This window comes from Leptinotarsa decemlineata, unplaced genomic scaffold (assembly GCF_025532065.1).
Source record: "Leptinotarsa decemlineata unplaced genomic scaffold, Ldec_3_MD MMD2_tig00002082_RagTag_RagTag, whole genome shotgun sequence".
Taxonomy (NCBI): Eukaryota; Metazoa; Arthropoda; class Insecta; order Coleoptera; family Chrysomelidae; genus Leptinotarsa; species Leptinotarsa decemlineata.
Window position 1 is genome coordinate 1,319,333 of NW_027412573.1, and position 19,433 is coordinate 1,338,765.

The 19,433-nt window shown below is 33.6% G+C and overlaps 2 protein-coding genes across 2 annotated transcripts; both read right to left on the reverse strand.

Annotated features, from left to right (window-relative positions):
* Positions 1-580: 580 nt before the first annotated feature.
* On the reverse strand, positions 581-2,913 carry LOC141482878 (THAP domain-containing protein 1-like). Its single transcript, XM_074176796.1, has 3 exons — positions 2,663-2,913; positions 2,043-2,244; positions 581-1,848 (listed from the first exon to the last, which is right to left on the reverse strand). The coding sequence occupies exons 1-3, from the start codon at positions 2,731-2,733 to the stop codon at positions 1,750-1,752; spliced, it is 372 nt and encodes a 123-aa protein (XP_074032897.1). The 5' UTR covers positions 2,734-2,913; the 3' UTR covers positions 581-1,749.
* A 2,791-nt stretch (positions 2,914-5,704) lies between these two features.
* On the reverse strand, positions 5,705-19,038 carry gcl (germ cell-less). Its single transcript, XM_023159384.2, has 7 exons — positions 18,349-19,038; positions 18,073-18,293; positions 16,956-17,107; positions 16,597-16,894; positions 13,144-13,345; positions 9,366-9,587; positions 5,705-6,533 (listed from the first exon to the last, which is right to left on the reverse strand). Exons 1-7 carry the CDS (start codon positions 18,495-18,497, stop codon positions 6,332-6,334), a joined length of 1,446 nt encoding a protein of 481 aa, XP_023015152.2. The 5' UTR covers positions 18,498-19,038; the 3' UTR covers positions 5,705-6,331.
* Positions 19,039-19,433: the final 395 nt, after the last annotated feature.

The following is a 19,433-nucleotide window of genomic DNA, read 5'->3' on the forward strand; positions in this document are numbered from 1 at the left end:
CAAATCTGCACCAAACGCTAAACGCCAGTGGCGTATCTATGAGAAGGGTTCAAGACATAATCCTTCCATAATCTATATATCAAAGCAGTATGGACTGAATTATTTTATCGCCTCATCATATGGAGTCTTGAGTAAAAGTAATAAATAAATAAAAGACTTCCGGTGTATTGTTATAGGTATTTCACCTATAAACGATGATAAACCTTTGGTGTAAAAGTTGAAACTACTTCTAGATATTAATTACCCTAACACCAAAACTGATATATGTATTTGCACTTGACGCGCGTTGCGCTAACTAGCATCTTCAGAAGAAAATTAATACTGTTAGCGAAACGTGCGTCAAGTGAAAACATCAGTTTTGGTGTTAGGGTCTAGAAAAAGTGTTTGTATTTCACTTGACACATTAATTGAATTTTAAGACTTATATTTATTGCACTTTCAGATTAATTCACACTTTATACCAATTATTATGAATAACCTGAGGTATATTGAAGTTTCAACTTTGAATATTTCTATAAAAAAAATTGTAACTTCATAAAGCATTATAAATTAATTCAAAATATTAACAATCAAACTCGTAATAAGTAAACATATTTATTATATTGTTATATACATACATACATCCAAAATTGTACAATATAGCCCTACTGCCCTTTAAATAAAATCATTTTAGTGAAATAGTTTCGAATAGCATCTTTTGCTTCACTCTGCTTTTTCATTATGAAGTGTATCCTTATATTCAAATATTTTTCAATAATTGATTTTATTAAAAAGTAGACATGATTGACTTCATTGTCTAAGATGTGGTTATTCAGACATTGAAACATATCAACCGAAAGACATTGTCTCAATATAGTATTGGTTAATTTTTTAACATTATTTCCTTTTGGCAAATCTTCGTGGTTGTGTCTTATAAGTTTTTCACTAATCTGGCAAATTTTAACATCAGATGAGGGATATATTAATCCGCCTTCAGTTTTTTGGGAAATAAGGGAATTAAGAAAATTCGCTTTGTTACCTATTAAGCCAGTAACACATGATTCACATTTCATTTTCATCGACAAATGTTTAGTAACAAAACCAGCTATATAGGTTACAATTTCTTCTGAGCAATGAGATAAAACATTGGTGTTCATGATATAACTATGTTCAGAAAAAATTGTTTCTAGTGATTGAGCTTCTTTTTCGGTTTCTAATAAATTGTCTTCCGTTATAATTGGTATTGAACTATTTATTTGCTCCTCAGGAGTTTTATTGGTTGTACTTGAAACCGATAGAATAGAAATTTGTTCTAAAGGTAGACAATTACCTATGCCCCCACTTCTCACTTCCGTTCTTATAAGGAGACGTTTATATGCAGCCATAAATTGACGGGCGGTTGGATTATTGTTCCAACCCCCTCTAGAACGAATTGAAGAAAAAAAGAGTTCTATATGGTCTTGACTCATTTTATAGAGAGGAAAATAAATCAAAAGTTCTTTATGCCATACTATGTCATCAAACAGATCCACTGCACTTTTGAGTTCTAAAATAAAGCCAGTTTTTCTAGGTGAATTTATTATTTTTTCATTATTGGGAAATTTCAAAGCACAAATATATTCATTGAATTTCGCAACAAAAGCCAAAACTTCAACGATTTTGCTTGGGCACAAAGCTTTTTTATAGCAAGGTGCTTGCACAGTTATCGAGTTTAAAATATCAAAAGCGGTGTTGATATATTTAATAAAACGTACTGTGCCTTCACAATCTTCAAAATCTTTTAATTTTGCGGGGTGTATCTCTTTGCAGTTGAGCACTTGTTGATGGATAAGGTTCTGGTGATTGGGGTCTAATTCGTTTCCTGTTTTTCTGGAAAATAAAAATTTGTTTAGTACACAACTCTCATTATGGTAAGGTACTCTTAAATACTTTCAATCTGCTGAACAAAAAATGCATATTCTTTAATCTCTATTTAGCTGAAAGACATTGTCGACTGGCCTCTAAATAGAGAGTATCAATAAGGTTTGAAATATTAAGGTTATCAAATTGTTTTTGCAGTATACCTGTATTGACTGAAGACTTGTAGGTCGTTCTGGGAAAATAGTGGGTACAGCTTCATTCAACAATTTCGTTTTTTCCTCAGTTCTATAAAAATAACAGGTTTCAAAATGTTTTGAGCAAATACGATCGTTTTTTGATGGGGACCAGTTTGAAATCTTCATATTAGCTACCCAAATGGCCCGTCTATCTTCATTTCTAGGAAATCTGAAAAATGAAATAGTATTTAATAATAATCTATAAAATTTTCTTGTAATATGAGTAATGTATTGCACAGATCATTTTCAATGAAATAGAAAAGAAATATTTAATTTGTCTAGGGTCCACAATGTAGTCATTCATTTTTTTCAATCAAAAATGTATTTTCAAGATATTCCAAATTTTCACTCGATCTGACCCTGCTATAAATGCACGCCTATGCAAAAAAATGGAACTTTCAAGGTGAATCTGAAGTCTATCATAAAATTATGAATGAAAATTCACAAAGTAAGCACTGAAATCTTCTTTAACCGTAGATTATCCACCACTGAGTTACATACTTGAAAATCTAGACATTTGCATACATAGTTTTCACATAATATCCATGTTTGGCCTACTGTTCCTAAATGTACTGATGTTTTCTCACCTGTGAAATGATATACCGGTTTCCTTTTTCTCGCTATTACTACTACAATAGTAAGATGAGCACTTCACCATGTTTATACAGTACTCACCCACAAAATAGTTCAAAATACACTCAATAATTGCACAAAATCGAACAAGCACCAAGATCAATGTTTAGCACCAACAATATGGCGGCCACTCGGAAATTGGTCACAAACTCGATTCGTACGCAGAGGTTGGCGTTATGTATCCCCTCTTTTACCTAATCTAAGGTTCCACGGTGTCTTTGAACTCCAATCATAGAACCAATACACTTTATGTAAAATAAAAATGCATAGGCGTATCCTGAGGTTGGGATAAGTTCACGAGTTAATCTATGCAAATGTTCAGGAAATAATTGCGGAAATCAATTATTTACCATAACGATTCCACAACAAACATCACTTTGTGTTGTGCAACTACACTAAATGCACCTATATTTTGTAGCTCAAATCTCAACAGTTTAGTCAAACTGATAAACCAAGGTGGAGAAACACAAAAATTGTGTAGTCAAACTAACGAACTTTCCAACACTGTATTTTTCATGAAAATGTGGCTTGATTCCACTTTAAGGGAATAACTGAAACATAATTCACATAAATAATAATAATATATTAATACATTTGTGTATGTCCTTGTTTTTGAAACATCAAGCGTTCATTTGACTAGCCAATTAGTAAGAGCACTTATTCATACATATAAAAAAATAGAATATACAATATACGGAATAAGAAAACTATACCACCTTTATGCTGCTCGTAGGCAAACAATCGTCAATATCTGCACGCACAAACCTAAGGTAAAACCCATGATATTACCAAATTTTGGTTGTGTGGAATTTATTTTTATATGGTGGGAACAATATCCAACACAAAGTTGATTGAAATGGGTCAACTTGTGTCAAAACGAACTAGGATATTGAATGTTCTTCCTCCTTAAACTTTACCATGTGTTCTACCTTAGGTCTCATCTTCTATTTCACTCACACGCTTAGAACTAAGATCTGTGAAGAAAATACTACAGAGCGTTTGACAAATATCATCCTCGTGATCTTGATTCAAACAAGGGTAAGTTTAATAAAGCACCCTGTAGACAATTATCCTGACATCTAATACATATATCTGTCAACTTATATTTAATCATCAGTTACAAGTTTGTTGAGTCAAATAACCATGTTTTTATACTAACATGAGGTGACTTAATATTTCTGTGGAAAACTCTCGCCTTTTCTAAATTAAAAGTATTTTAATTCGTGTAGGAATATGTTAGAGAAAAGATCATTATCAGAAGAAGATGAACTTCTTCTGAAGTGATATTTTTCATCATGATTACTTGGTAACTTCCATTGTAGATAAATAAAAATACCTCAATTTTTTGTAAACTATCTGGTTCTGATATAAAAATAAATATAACATAAAAGAACATCATGAACATTCAACAAGTTTGTTATAATTTCTGGTCATGACTTGATTTGATAAATCTAATTCTTAGCTGACAACTTTTCCCAAAACATTAAATTATCAGGTTACATTTCTGAACATTGAGATGAATTTTTAAACAAAGGAGATATGCCCCGTTCGTCTAATATCAGACTATTACAGAAATTTAGTACTTCCGAATCGAGATGGAACATTTAGCTGTACAGAGAAGGAGGGGTAATATTCAGTCCTGCTCCAAATGATTGTAATTATTTTCAAATTTCCTTGAACCACACAGCTATCAAAATAGTAGTTATTTTGTTGCTACTATTGAAAGCAGATGAATTATATAGGTAACATGTTACGTGACAATTTATAAAATATTGTTTCAAAACCACTTTCATACTTGGAATATAAGGGACAGAAGAAGCAAATCTTATTCAGGATGCCAGCAGGAAATTAGACAAAACAATGTATTGTCTTGGAACATGTCGAATTCATAGAAAGAAAAATGTTGCTAAAGTCAAGAGAATAAAAGAAAATTTGTATGTAAAAAAAAAACAGATTGTTTTGATATATATTGAAAATAAACGTTTTGGCTTGTCGGTTTATTGAGGGACTATCATGAAAAATACTGAATATATCATCTTCAAAGAGCACACACAAGAAATTTTGTATTTGGGAAAAGACAACATATTCAAAGTGTCGTAAGAAAAACAAAATTTCTTGTACATATATTAATAAGCACTGAAGAAAATGTCAATACCCATAAAAATTTAACGTAACAGTAACATGACTCTCTTCTTCCCTTTGATTTCCAGTTTGTTAACACTTTTTGAACAATGGAAGTGGCAACCTCTAACAGTAATAAGATGTTATGAAAATGGAACACTGTTTCGTTATAGTTATGTTATGACTCATTTTCTTTAGCGATTATCTTTATTTAGATGAGATGCTGAAGATGTATTTGGAATGGAGGTAATTAAAATGAATTCCAAGTATTTACGTTGGTTTTCATTTGCACTAGATTAAAGATTTCAATGTAAAGGAAAATTTCAAAGAACAATGCTTTAAGTTTTTCCTGCATGTAAAAGTTTATATTATTTCTCAAGAAAAATGGTGTGTTTCAATAGCTTTTGAAAACATTCAGTTGAAAATACTAATTCATTTTATAAAAACTCTTCAATTTCTTGCTTTCAGTTGATCTCTTTTTTTGTTATTAGTTGATCTGCACTTCATTATAATCAGATAGTATTAAATTAATCGTTATTTTTGAGATTGCATCAACTAGTTTCCTGGTAAAATGGTATTACTTCAAAACAACTGTCAATCTAAATGGATATTTTAAAATCATGTCCTTTTCTCTCAAAAAACAATTCCGACGATTACAAAAACTGACCCTTCTGGTAGGTATTGAAATTGCGTAATTCAGAAAAAGAATAACTATGTTACCTCTTTTACAGTGACTCCATATATCACCTACATATCACTGATAAATATTTCAATAATGTACCAGCTCTACAGTTATGTGATATATAGAGTATGCATATGATAATATCTACTGATACATTTCTATTTTGTAACATTTCACTTCAACAAACATGTAACATATAAAATTGTAATGTAACTGTTTTGTTAAGGTTATATTACAATGTTCAAGTGAACATATATTTTTGTGTTCAAGTCAACTATAAGTTTGCCATCTTCGCAACTGGATACAATTCTTCTAAAAATTATATTTGTTTCAAACTGTACTGGTAAAAATGCTCCGAAAAGAGGGAGACATTTTCAAATTTCAGTCATCTCCTGATTGTCCTAACCTGATTAACAAATCAAATGAACAATATCGTTTAGACAAACAAATTCCGACCCATCTCCTATCATAATTCAACAATCAGACCGTGAACAAGTGTTATGAAGTTCATTGATTAAGGCAATTAAAAAATTTGATTGATTGAAGTAAAAGTTACGTATTTAAATTACCTGGACCGCCAGGCAGAATTTTTGAACTATTTGCAGTCACAACCACCTTCCTTATGATGTTCCAACTCCATTCGGAGATACCAGATCGACACCCTAACCAAAATATAGCTGTATAAAAACGCCACCAATCATTATAGTTTCAAAGTCTCCGACAGAGATTCCTTCTACGTCAGCTTATTAGTAGCAGCGATTATCGCTAGTCATACCCGTAGACACCTCAACGCTTACATCCGTCGCTATAGAACATTCGACTACCTCATCTCATCTGCTGGGATTTCTTCTGTGTTCGGAGATGTGAACAGTATGTTAGCGGATATTATGATGGGCCTATCGATGTTATCGTCCAGTGACATTATCTGGATTTCCTCTCCCTTCGTGAGGGACACTTTCATTATGTCTGTTTGTTTGGTGTAGACGATTTGGCGTTGCTCGTTCAGCTTAATCACTGTCAACCTGGAAAATGATTCAGTGGAGACATAACAAATAATAATAATGATGAATGCAACCGTTTGGCAATATGAAAGACAAGATGTTGGAAACAACTGAGAAGTCTGAGATTCATGAAAAGATGTTGCACACTACACTTGACTTCTGGATGCTTTGAAAAGTCTGGGAAATATTAACGTAAATAACTAAACGTTTTGTTATATATATACAGGGCTATTCAAATTCGTTCCTGTACATGGGGATCTCGTAAAACGATAAGAGATAGAGTGTCGGTTAAATTGTGGCAGAGTTGCGTATTTTAGACACCTATTCAATGATGTAAAGAAATCGAATATTTCTTTTTTGGTTCTGGAGATATACAGGAAAAACCAAAAAAATCACAAATTATTTTTTTTGCCTATATCTTCGTTATTCGCAGACATATTGAAAATCTGTCAATATTTTGCTATTGGCACTTGAGGTGGGCTATCAGAATATGTCCATGAATCTTTTATATAGGGTGTCATCTGACCTGGGCCACCCCCATGTTTGAATTTTTAAATACGGACCTGTATTTTTTGTTATAGTTTTTGGATCGTAGACGTTCACTTCATACTGAGAAATTTAATTTAATTTTATATTTCAGGATGTTTCGGTAATATTTGATTATAATTGGATGAATTATTCCCTTTTAAATTACGGCCCTGGAATTTCAAGTTCAAGTTCAGCATAGTCCTATCCGTGAAAATTTCAGATTTAATATATATATATATATATATATATATATATATATATATATATATATATATATATATATATATATATATATATATATATACATCGGAAAACTCTAGGGATATTTTTATAACATACTAAATATCATAAAAATAAATGCATGAGGTCGTTTAATTTCGATCAAATTGGTACACTCGACCACCCTGTAGTTTCCATGGGTTGAACAAAGCCTGCAAAAACGGAAACTAATCTTTTATCAAGTTTTTTACAAACTGTAGGTTTTCGGCTGAAATGAATAATTTGAAAGTGTCGAGTTTGTACATTCTATGCAGTTCTTGCTCAGCAATTAAACTGGAAATATTGTGCTTTAACATGGAACGCCATCACTTACCATTGGCTGAGATGAATAGAGCTGTAGGGCTTCTTCAAGGTGGCATGCGACAAAATGATGTAGCTCTTCGTTTGGGGGTCTCCCAAAGTGTTATCAGTCGATTGTGGCGGCGTTTCCGTGAAACTGGCAGTCCAGCCGAACAACATCCAGGGCGAGGACGCGCTACAACTGCAGTTCAAGACCGATTTTTGGTCTTAACCGCAAAAAGACAACCGACAATCACAGCACCTGAGTTGGTTAACGTGTTGCAGCAGACGCACCAGGTAACCATTGGTCGTGATACTGTCAGAAATCGACTGCATGAAGCAGATCTCCACAACAGAAGGCCACTCAGATGTCCACCTTTGTCGAGAGGCAATCGCGGTAGAAAATTAGAGTGGTGTCAAGAACATCAAAACTGGGATGCAAATGATTGGGCCACAGTTTTGTTTACAGACGAATCCAGATTTGGATTTCATCCAGATTCTCGTCGAGTAAGACTGTGGAGACGACCTGGAAATAATGAACGTTTGAGACACGTTCAGGAAGTCCACACATACAGAGGTGGTACAGTAATGCTATGGGGCGGAATCATGATCGGCGGCAGAACCGATCTCGTTTTTCCAAATCGCTCCCTCACAGCTCGACAGTACCTCAACACCATTCTTCTTCCTATCGTCCGTCCGTTTGCTGGTGCTATTGGTGAAAACTTCCACCTAATGCACGATAATGCTCGTCCACATATCGCGCGTCTAGTGACTGACTGGCTCACCAACGAAGGAGTTGATGTATTGCATGGCCAGCACAATCACCGGACCTGAATCCCATCGAGCATGTGTGGGACATGCTTCAACGAAGAATTACTCCGCATATGGGGAACATTCACACAACGTTTCAATTGAGAGAGCTTTTAATCGCTGAATGGGCAAATGTACCTCAACAAGACATTGACAATCTCATTTTGTCGATGCACGATAGATGTGGGGCCGTAATAAACCAGCGTGGAGGCCATACTTTGTACTGATTCCAATTTTTTTTGTATTATGATTTTTTTTCGGGGTGCCAAAGAAGATCCATATTTTTTTTTTAGTTTTGCTTATATGCGCACTCAGTATTTTTGACCATTTAATAAATTTTGTTGTAAGTTACATTCGTTTAATAATCACCCGTCAACTTTTTTTTCCCTAAAGCGATCTAAAAAAAATTATTGCCATTTTTAAAAATATCCCTAGACTTTTCCGATATATATCGCCAGATTTGTATGAGTAAATATATTACTCATACAATATTACAAATTACAGAGCAATCTGCATCCAGAGTAGCAATCCCAAAGTTCTAAATTTTTTGACACTAATCTCAGATCGATTATTTGATAATCAACAATTTGGATTTCGTTCAGGTGAGTCAACTGAACTCAATCTGCCTCCGTGGTGATTTTGATAGTTTTCTTGTAAATACAAGATCTATTAACTGAAACCACAGAAATGTGCGGTTGGCTCCTTCTGAAACTACAGAAACTCCAACACAAAGGATATTACTTGATGTAACCCAAATACACTCAAATTTAAAGAGACATCAGGATGACAGGAAAGGAAAAATAACTAAGGCGTTCTAACCGTGTGAAAGAACAAACAAGAAGATAAAACGTTCAGTTTGAGTAGAGCCTTGAAGATGATTACTTAGTGATTGAAACACGTGTTGAGGTGTTTAAAATAACAGTAAAGGTTCCAAACAGTGCATCACATAGTCCTTACCTTATAGCTATGTGCCTCGTCGTTTGAAGACTTAAAAGTTGCCTATCAAGTTCAGTCCTGTTATTCCTTTTTATCGATATATTAGAGCCTTCTGATATCATCACCAAGTCGATTCCGAAATGGAATCCCGTCCACCTCCAGCATTGTTTTTCTTTCACAGGCAGAACCATACCACACCTCATACTACTTGCTAGGAACATTTCCCTCGGAAATTCGTTAGGACTGAAATAAAAGATGTCACTGCACAAAACAACTTTGATAAACACAAAGCAGTATATTTGCTATTGAAAAGACTGTATCAGAAATTCGAAATGGTAACGTTTCGGATAGGTTGCACCCTATAATTTGAACTGTGGGAGTGTAAGGAATCATACGTTAAAAGGTAAGACCTCGTTTGTCCTTAGCTCAAACAAGGTTCGACATCTGAGAGTTTTCGTTTGTAAGGATGTAATAGCAATTTTTTTTATATACATTTTGACATGTAGATTACAAATTCGAAAGAAAAAATTGGTTACAGCCCTTGAAAGAAACAAAAAATGCAATTTTTCGGCCTTTTTGAACAATACAAACTATAGAAAAACAAACCACATCACCTTCACATCCTATTTCAACTTCTTTGACACTTTTCAGTTCAATAATCAACATTTTTCCTATAAAAACTTTATCAATATACAGGGTGTAACTGAATAATTATAAAACATTTAAGGAGGTGATTCCTCATCGAAAAAAAGATAGGATCTTTCATATAAAGAAACTTCATTGGAGCATCCCTTGTTAAGATACTGCCCCTTAAAGGGGGTACATAAAATTTGTATAACAATTTTTTTCACAAGCACTGAAAAAGTTACAATATTGAAATTAACCTGACGTTTTGTACTACCAAAAAGACACTTAGCCAGTACTTTATTTGGTTTACTTCATGGTTGTAAGGGGTGGAAAATGCAACCCCTAAAATTTATTTCTACTGTAACTTTTTGTCTTATTATTTGTTTACCATTTAAAAATTTATTTCCCATAGCCTGTTTCATTCTAAACAAAAAATGTCTCTTGGGTTTTTTGACCAAAATAAACCAGTTCACAGCAAAAATTATTTTACGAACAACTACAGAGATACATCGTCATAAATGCAAACTGGATTTATTGTTGTTTTGTAGTTAGTACCTGCATTAAGCGATTAAAGAGTAATAAACAAAACTAATTTATTAATAACAAAACACACATGTAGAAATCATAGTAAATGTTCAATATGTCAACCTTCAGACATTACGCATGCGTCTAGACGTCGGCGCATTGGGCCACGTATTCGCTTAAATATTTCTGGAGTCTCTCTGATTACCCTGCACGCATCGATGATGCGGTTTATTAAGTCCTCTACATCGCGAACAGGAGTACGATAAACCAAATCTTGTAAATGGCCCCAAATAGAGAAATCGAGAGGATTGAGATCCGTGGATCGAGCGGGCCAGTTCTGTGGTCCTCCTCGACCTATCCACTGATTTGCATATGTTTCAGTTAAATGCTGACGTGCTACTTGACTAAAATGGGCGGGAGCCCCATCATGCATAAAAAACATCCCTTCTGACGCCCAAAGGAACTTCCTCCAGCAGTACTGGATGCACTTCTCTTAAAAATTGAACGTATGCCTCACCATTCAATCGAGGAGGTAGAAAATGAGGCCCAATTAAATCTTCCCCAATAACTCCGAGCCACACGTTAAGAGAAAACTGTTGTTGATGGTTAGTTTCAACAATAGCGTGAGGGTTTTCATCAGCCCATATGTGGTAATTATGAAAATTAATAATCTTGTCCTGAGAAAAACTACATTCCTCTGTGAATTCTATCGTCTTTAGAAAGTCACAATTTCTTCTAATCATTTCCAGCATCCAATCATGACGGTTCGGAAAGTCTCGCGGTAACAGTGCCTGTACTCGTTGCAGATGTTAAGGGTATAAGAGTTGTTCCTTTAAAATTCGAAATACTGTCATATGATCAACATTCAGCTGGAAAGCAATTCTTCTAGTACTGGTAGTACGTTGTTCTTCAATCAAATTAAGTACTGTTTCCTCAAGCTGTGGTGTTCGTACTTCTCGTTGGCGACCACAATCCTGCGTTCTTTTGTCGAATGAACCATATTCTCGTAATCGTTGATGAAGTCGAGCAAATATTCTATGCGAAGGATGCTGCCGTTAAGGATACATTTCAGCATATTTTCTATGCATATTTTCTATGTTTAGAATGAAACAGGCTTTCGAAAATAAATTTTTAAATGGTAAACAAGTAATAAGACAAAAAGTTACATTGGAAATAAATTTTAGGGGTTGCGTTTTCCACCCCTTACAACCATGGGGTAAACCAAATAAATTTCTGGCTAAGTGTCTTTTTGGTAGTAAAAAACGTCAGGTTAATTTCAATATTGTAACTTTTTTAGTGCTTGTGAAAACAATTGTTATACAAATTTTATGTACCTCCTTCAAAGGGCTGTATCATAACAAGGAATATATATATATATATATATATATATATATATATATATATATATATATATATATATATATATATATATATATATGTATATATTACAATGTAGGTTTTCACGGATGGTAGAATATGATGTGTTGTTTTTCCGGGTGTTCATCCGTTGTGTACTATTCGATAGTCGACGTTTCGCCATCATCTCAGATGGCATTATCAAGACGAGTTACTGCTTCGCTTCGAGAGTTACATATATATATATATATATGTATATATATATATATATATATATATATATATATATATATATATATATATATATATTTCTTGATTTGTATCATACACACTTGATAAAATCTCTTTCTGTATATATATATATATATATATATATATATATATATATATATATATATATATATATATGTATATATTACAATGTAGGTTTTCACGGATGGTAGAATATGATGTGTTGTTTTTCCGGGTGTTCATCCGTTGTGTACTATTCGATAGTCGACGTTTCGCCATCATCTCAGATGGCATTATCAAGACGAGTTACTGCTTCGCTTCGAGAGTTACATATATATATATATATATATATTTCTTGATTTGTATCATACACACTTGATAAAATCTCTTTCTGTATATATATATATATATATATATATATATATATATATATATATATATATATATATATATATATATATATATATATATATATATATATATATATATATCTTATTTTTATTCTTTCTATTTTTATATTTTATAAGACCACAATTTAAAATAAATGTATATAGCTTTTCTCTGTAGTGAAATTATATTTTGTAGGTATATATATTCAGGACCGCAAATTTTATATTAAATTGTACAATGCTGTAATGGACATTCCGTAAAATAAATAAATAAATAAATAAATAAGCTGCTTTGCTCTTCGAAATATAATATTAAAACATTCATCTCTCCCAACGTACCCACACAATAGATTCTGAGAGATGCCTGCCGGTAAACAACTACTTCCCCGGCTAATGCCGCGCTGGAGATTGAATCATATCCGACAGATATTTATGCAGGATACCTCACAGAGGTTAGTCTCGCAGATATTTATCGTTCAACCAGCAGCAGGAAACAAAGATCAACTGGAGAGTTGCGATTGTGGAACTTTGGAAATAAGAAAGAGCACAATTTAACTTTTTTTCGGATTCGTAATTTACATGTCCAAATACCTAAATACACACAGTTTTTTTTCGAAACCGAATGGTAAAGCCTATCCGAAACTTAGCCTTCAAAATATTTTACAACTCACCCTTTGTCCTTATTCTGATTCACCCTCAATATAGTCGTCCACAGACTTGCAAGGACTGAATCTAACTGCGTGTGTGGTATAATGTTATCTCGCTTTAGTATCTGCACATCAAACTGGTGAGTAAACATGTTACGCAATCTAAGCCCTCTGAATGCACTGTTGAACTGTTTTCCGTCTGATGAACGGAGAAATGAAACCCTGCCTGAAAAAAGTTTAGTTAAAAGAAACCCTAAGCGACTTCTAGAGAAGTCAGGAATTTACTAAATGAGTTGTGAGGCTTGCGATAAAAAGTATGTTGGTCAAACTAAGTGAACTATAGTAGCTCGTTACAAGGAACATATTTCACAAATTCGGTTTCACAGACCAGAAAAGTCTAGTGTTACACAAGAGGATATGGAGAATAAATGAGGAATGCTTGAAATTGTTGAAATCCCCTGTATATTACTCGATAAATTGAAAGATGGTGAAAAATGCTTCAAGATGATATATCATGTCCCTATACCTAAATCGTCAAGTTTTCTCAATAAAGTTGCTTCTTCTAGAAACATTATTTTTTTTAGAATTTGGATTTAGGTAGCAGTGGAATTATCAAGCTTATAGCAGTTCAGTTACTTTTATAAGTAATTTACAAAGAGTTATCGAAGGTGTTTCGAATCATCTTCCAAAATGAATGCAAATATCGATTATTCAAAGGAAGTTCTTATGAAATTATTAATTATACACATGAACAAAGTGATCAAATCATTGTCAGAACGTGTAAAAAATTCAACCAAATGTATCCTGAATTAACACCAATGAACGAGAGGAAGTTTGTAAGGTTACAAAATAATTTCCTTAACTATGGCTCAAAGTTTCCAGGGAAAAACTGTACCAAAAATCCAGTCATTTCTAGGTAAAAAGTAAGATTTTGTGGGCTAAAACATGTGAAAGTACAGACAATAACAGAATAGGATGATTCAAAATAACAAAATTGTAAACAAAATATCACATTTTCACAATAAATGCTAAAAATGTTGTCCATTACATTCTAAACACTTTAAAATGTTTTTTTGTACGCGACTTGTGGTTGCTTTTTCAATTTCCTGGGGATCCAGATCTTCAATACTCCGCACTATTCGCCGTCGCAATTCTTCTTTGGTAGGCACTGGAGTACTGTATACCCTTTCTTTTAAAACACCCCATACAAAAAGTCAAGTGGCGTGAGATCCGGTGATCTCGGTGGCCAATCCCACGGCCCTAAACGCCTAAACCAACGATCGTCGAAGAGTTCGTCAAGTTTCCTGGAAACTTCCTGGGTGGAATAGGCTGGCGTTCCGTCCAGTTGAAACCACGAATTCCTATATTCCTCTAAAGGAAATTTTCAAGAAAATCGGTTACAGTCGTCCTTAATATTTGGAGATATCTCTCTGCATTCAGCGTGTCTTCACAAATAAAAAAGCTAATTTTATTGTTCTTCAGAATACAGAAAACATTCAGGTCAAATTTTTCTTGAAAACCCATTTTTTTGTAACATGAGGATTATGATCAGCCCAAAAATGTTTATTCCTTCTATTGAAAATACCATCCCTCGTAAATTTTGATTCGTTGCTCCAAATTATTTATGACAAAAATTCCAGATCTTCCTGTGAATCAAAAGGGATTCACAAAAATGCATTCTACGTTCGAAGTCTTCTGCTTTTAGAGCTTGAACTTTGGTAAATTTATACGGATGCATTCCGTGATTTTTCAAAATTAGTTGTACTGAAGCATGTGATACACCTAAATCTTTTTCTGCACTGCGAATGGAAGCTTCTGGAGATGCATAAAAATATGCCAAAACGTTAACAGTATTGTTCTCATTTGAAGTAACAGGTTTTCGTAATGTTGAAGACGCTTTTAACATTGAGCCATAGTTAAGGAAATTATTTTGTAATCTTACAAACTTCCTCTCGTTCATTTGTGTTAATTCAGGATACATTTGGTTGAATTTTCTACAAGTTCTGGCAATGATTTGATCACACTGTCCGTGTATAATAAATAATTTCATATGAACTTCGTTTGAATAATCAATATTTGCATTCATTTTTGGCGATTTTTTGAAACACCGTCAATAACCATTTATCAATTACTGATAAAAGTCACCAAACTGTCATAAGCTTGATATTTCCACGGCTACCTAGAAATCAAATTCTTTAAAAATTATTTTTTGTATTTTTTGGGAAAGAAAGTTTTTGGCTTTCTACTACTCCATCTGATACAAAAAAAAATGGATGAGAGAATCTTCCAAAGAAAGGAAGGAAGTAATAATAATCTGTTTGGATAACAACCAGATCGGGATGGGCCACTAATTTGCTTAGGAGAGATATCGGAATGGTTCTGAGATCGGACAGAGATTTGTTGTGGTAGTAGGTCATCAATATTTTTTGTACAACTGTTATTGAAAATCCCTTTGATAGAAACACTTCAATTAGAACACCTACCAAAAAATCATTTAGAAAAGTTCACACATGCAGTTCGTGCTATTGTTAATATTAAATCCCTGTGAATTTACTGACGATGACGAAGTAGTATTCAGTCCAACTGTAGAAAGTCCTTCATGACTAACCAATAATCCTCCTTAAAAAGTGAAATTAAACGTGAGTTGGCGTATGTAGTTGTAACATATGCTTTGTAATACAAAGATCGTGTGTTCAAATCCCCTGGACCCTATAATTTTTTTTATTATCAGCAGTAACGTTATACAAAAAAATTTGTATGATACATTTGTTAAAAGTGATAAAACCTGAATAACTATTTTTCTACAAAAACGGCTTTATTAAGAAAACTTGACGATTTAGGTATAGGGACATGTATATCATCTTGAAGCATTTTTCACCATCTTTCAATTTATCGAGTAATATACAGGGGGTTTCATTTGAAAAAATGAACTTTCGACTACTTTTATGCACAATGGAAATAATAGTAATTTTAGCACGCCCTGTATGATATGGAGTCGATTCCTTGGTGTTATTTGAATATTTCGAGTTTGTCCAAACTATCATCAAAATATCAACTTTTCATGAATTGAGAGTACTGATGTACTTAATTTCAATTAAGGCTATGTTTTAGACCATATTTAGCACAATTTATTTTTTATCCCGAAAACAGATAGAGATCTGTATAAGACATTATTAACAAAAAAGTATTAAAATACTAGAGCGATTCCAAAAATGTATTAATATACGGGGTGTTCCATTTAAAAAAATATAATTGCTAGGACTTTTTGATAGAAGTGGCAACGCCGCAATGCTGAAAATATTTCAGATCTATAGAACAGGTAAGGAAATGTGAGAGGTGAAGTTTTCAGAAAAATCATGCTTTGCGTTTTCCAGAAACGTCTAATATTTTTTCAAAAACATGAATTTAGTAGTTTAACTAGGGCAACACTACAACACATATGAATATTAAAATACAGGAAAACTTCAAATGTCTCACCTGGCCTAGAAGAGAAGTACTCATTGACGGTTTTTAAGGAAGGCACATTGCTTTCTGGAAATAATTGCAGATACACCCAGAACTTCAACATAACATAAACGGAATAATCTGTTTGGATAACAACCAGATCGGGATGGGCCACTAATTTGCTTAGGAGAGATATCGGAATGGTTCTGAGTTCGGACAGAGATTTGTTGTGGTAGTAGGTCATCAAATTCATCAGGAACCATTTGAAACATACATCCCGGACTTTCTTGTTGCTGTACTGACTGGCTGCGTTGTAATAATCCAGCGCCGTCTGAGAATAGAATCATTAGCAATCTTAAAAATACCTTTTTTGTTAACTAAGTGGGCGATACCTTGGGATTTATTGTTTCCTGCATGACTTCTGCGCACTTGTCGATCAAGCCGTCCAACTGGAACATAGTAGCTGTGGCCAAAATAGGAATAATTTCCTTGGGGTTCAGGCTTATTTCAAAGTTATACAATGATCCTAGCACCACTTTCAAAGCTGAAAACAACAGTTGCTGCTTAAAAAAGAACAGAAATAATTGTATTTATTTTACGGGATCACATCAGTGCAGGAAAGATCCGACTCAAACAGCAAACTGCCTGAGACACGATTAATTTCAACGCAGATCAACTGCATGTAAGAAACCTTCGTCTAAGAGAGAGAGAGACTTAACTAATAACAGCTCCATCTCGTGAACAAAGCTCCAAGCAGGGAAAAATAGTTTTAGTTACCAAAATAAAAAAAAAGTTAGGAACTAATTGAAAGATTCTGAGTTAGAATTATTCATTTAACCACTTTGCGGTTGGATAAACTACCAGAGGTTGATTAAATCTGTTGAGAATTAAAAAACATGATAATAGACAAAATGCTAGCTAACATAGTACATAGTTGACAATTCACATAGAATTACTGTAGACACTGTTGAAAAATATTGGAAACAGTCAGAAAAAGACACGAGTTATACTATTCTTAATTGGTATTCACATGGTGTTTGGTGCGAGTAACATCTTTAAAATGTAGTAGGAGGTAGTTTTTGGTACATTTTTCAAACAGATGAAATTTCAATAATTTCACTTCGGTAGGTTAAGTTTTATACTCAGCACGTCTTTTTCAGAAAAACAGTTCAAATTTTAGAAATCTGAGTTCATTCAAAAATCTGGTAGCATGATTGTGTGAGTCCAAATCGGCTGACAAATTAATAATATTGAATATTGCAATGAGAGTCTAGCGAATATAAATATAGAGAACTGGTAATATTTTGTATTTCTTGCAAAATGGCTGGCAATGAGCATGATAGTCGGTCCGTCCAGTGTTCTCAGAGCCTTCTTTTGCTGTGTGTTGAGTCTCCCCATATAAGTGTGCAGTGAAGGTGAGAGTGAGATAGAAAAAATAACAAATTCCAAGGATAAATGGAAAATATTAAGGATATGAGCTAGCATTTGATAAATTTGAACAGTACTCACAAGATTGTGTTATAGTAGGATCGACAATATCTATGGTGATATATTTTTTAGTTGTTTCTAGCCAAGACCCACCAAACATACTGGCAAAGTAGGGACTCTGGCTCAGGTACACCTTGTGTAAACGGAACTCTTCACCTAGAGCCCGAACTGTCACATCTGAATTTGTACCCGTGACGAAGAGAGCTTGGTAAATGTAATTAGCAGTGCTTTCAAGTTTTTTCCTGAAAGATTTGCAGACTAAATATTGGATGTTGGGTTTACTCTGTTTATACTAACCTTTTAGGTGTATGCAGAACAACATCAACAACCTTATCATTTTGTTCTTCATCTGATTCGGAGTGCCTCCTTTTCTTACCAGTTACCTTACCAGTTACATATCCGGTAACGTTTTTTAAGAAACTATACGTCGAAAAGTTTATACCCATGGTGGGTGTAACGTTTGTTTTGATGGAGAATATAGGTCAACAGTAAAATAGTTTATTCACAAAATTATCTGCAGTTCATACGTTATTACAATCATTAGTTACTTCAATGATTAGGAAGAACTTAATTTACTGTTGGTCCGATTTCATAAATTGTCCAGCTTTATCACTGATTTTATACTGTTTCAAAAAAATGGACAAAAAAATACTGGTCCTCCAAACTTTCACAAACCTTTATGCAGATTTCGTCATCACGTAAAAATAAACTATATACAATCAAAGGGCTTTCATTTATACGTTTCCAAACATTTAAGTATTTCAAATACGTTCCCTGTGTATTCAGAATAAAGTAGTCGAACTTCCAGCAAAGTATGAAAAAAAAACATTGAAAAACATTCAAAAAAAGTTATGGCTAATCTACCGAATCGTATTCACCGGTATCTTAAATTATTACTGATGATAAATACTATTTCGTTCTAATTCATTTCAACAAAATCAATCATATTCATGAACATTTTGAATTTCTATATCGATTTGGTGAATATAGTGTTTCAAAATTCGAGCGTAGCGTAAAGGTTTTCAACTCGTTATAATAAAAATTCCGTCACAGGAGTCACATACATTTTTTCTTTATATTTAAATTTCTGGGTTTGACTACAACACAGTAGGAGCCACACAGTTTATTATCCAGTTCCAATTTGGGGGATATTTGTCGCAAGGTGGCGGTTCATAACTAAAGGAAAGCAAAGATTTGTCGAAGTGACACTTTGTATTGACTTTTCTACGAAATATTACATATTCCGTAGTGGAAGCAATGGTGGAAGTACTGTTGACGGAAATAATTTATTACTGGAAAGATAATACTTAATCGTTGTTAATCATGTCATAATTCGTGTAAGATGGAAAATTGAACTAGACCGTTTGTTGAAATCTCCTCAC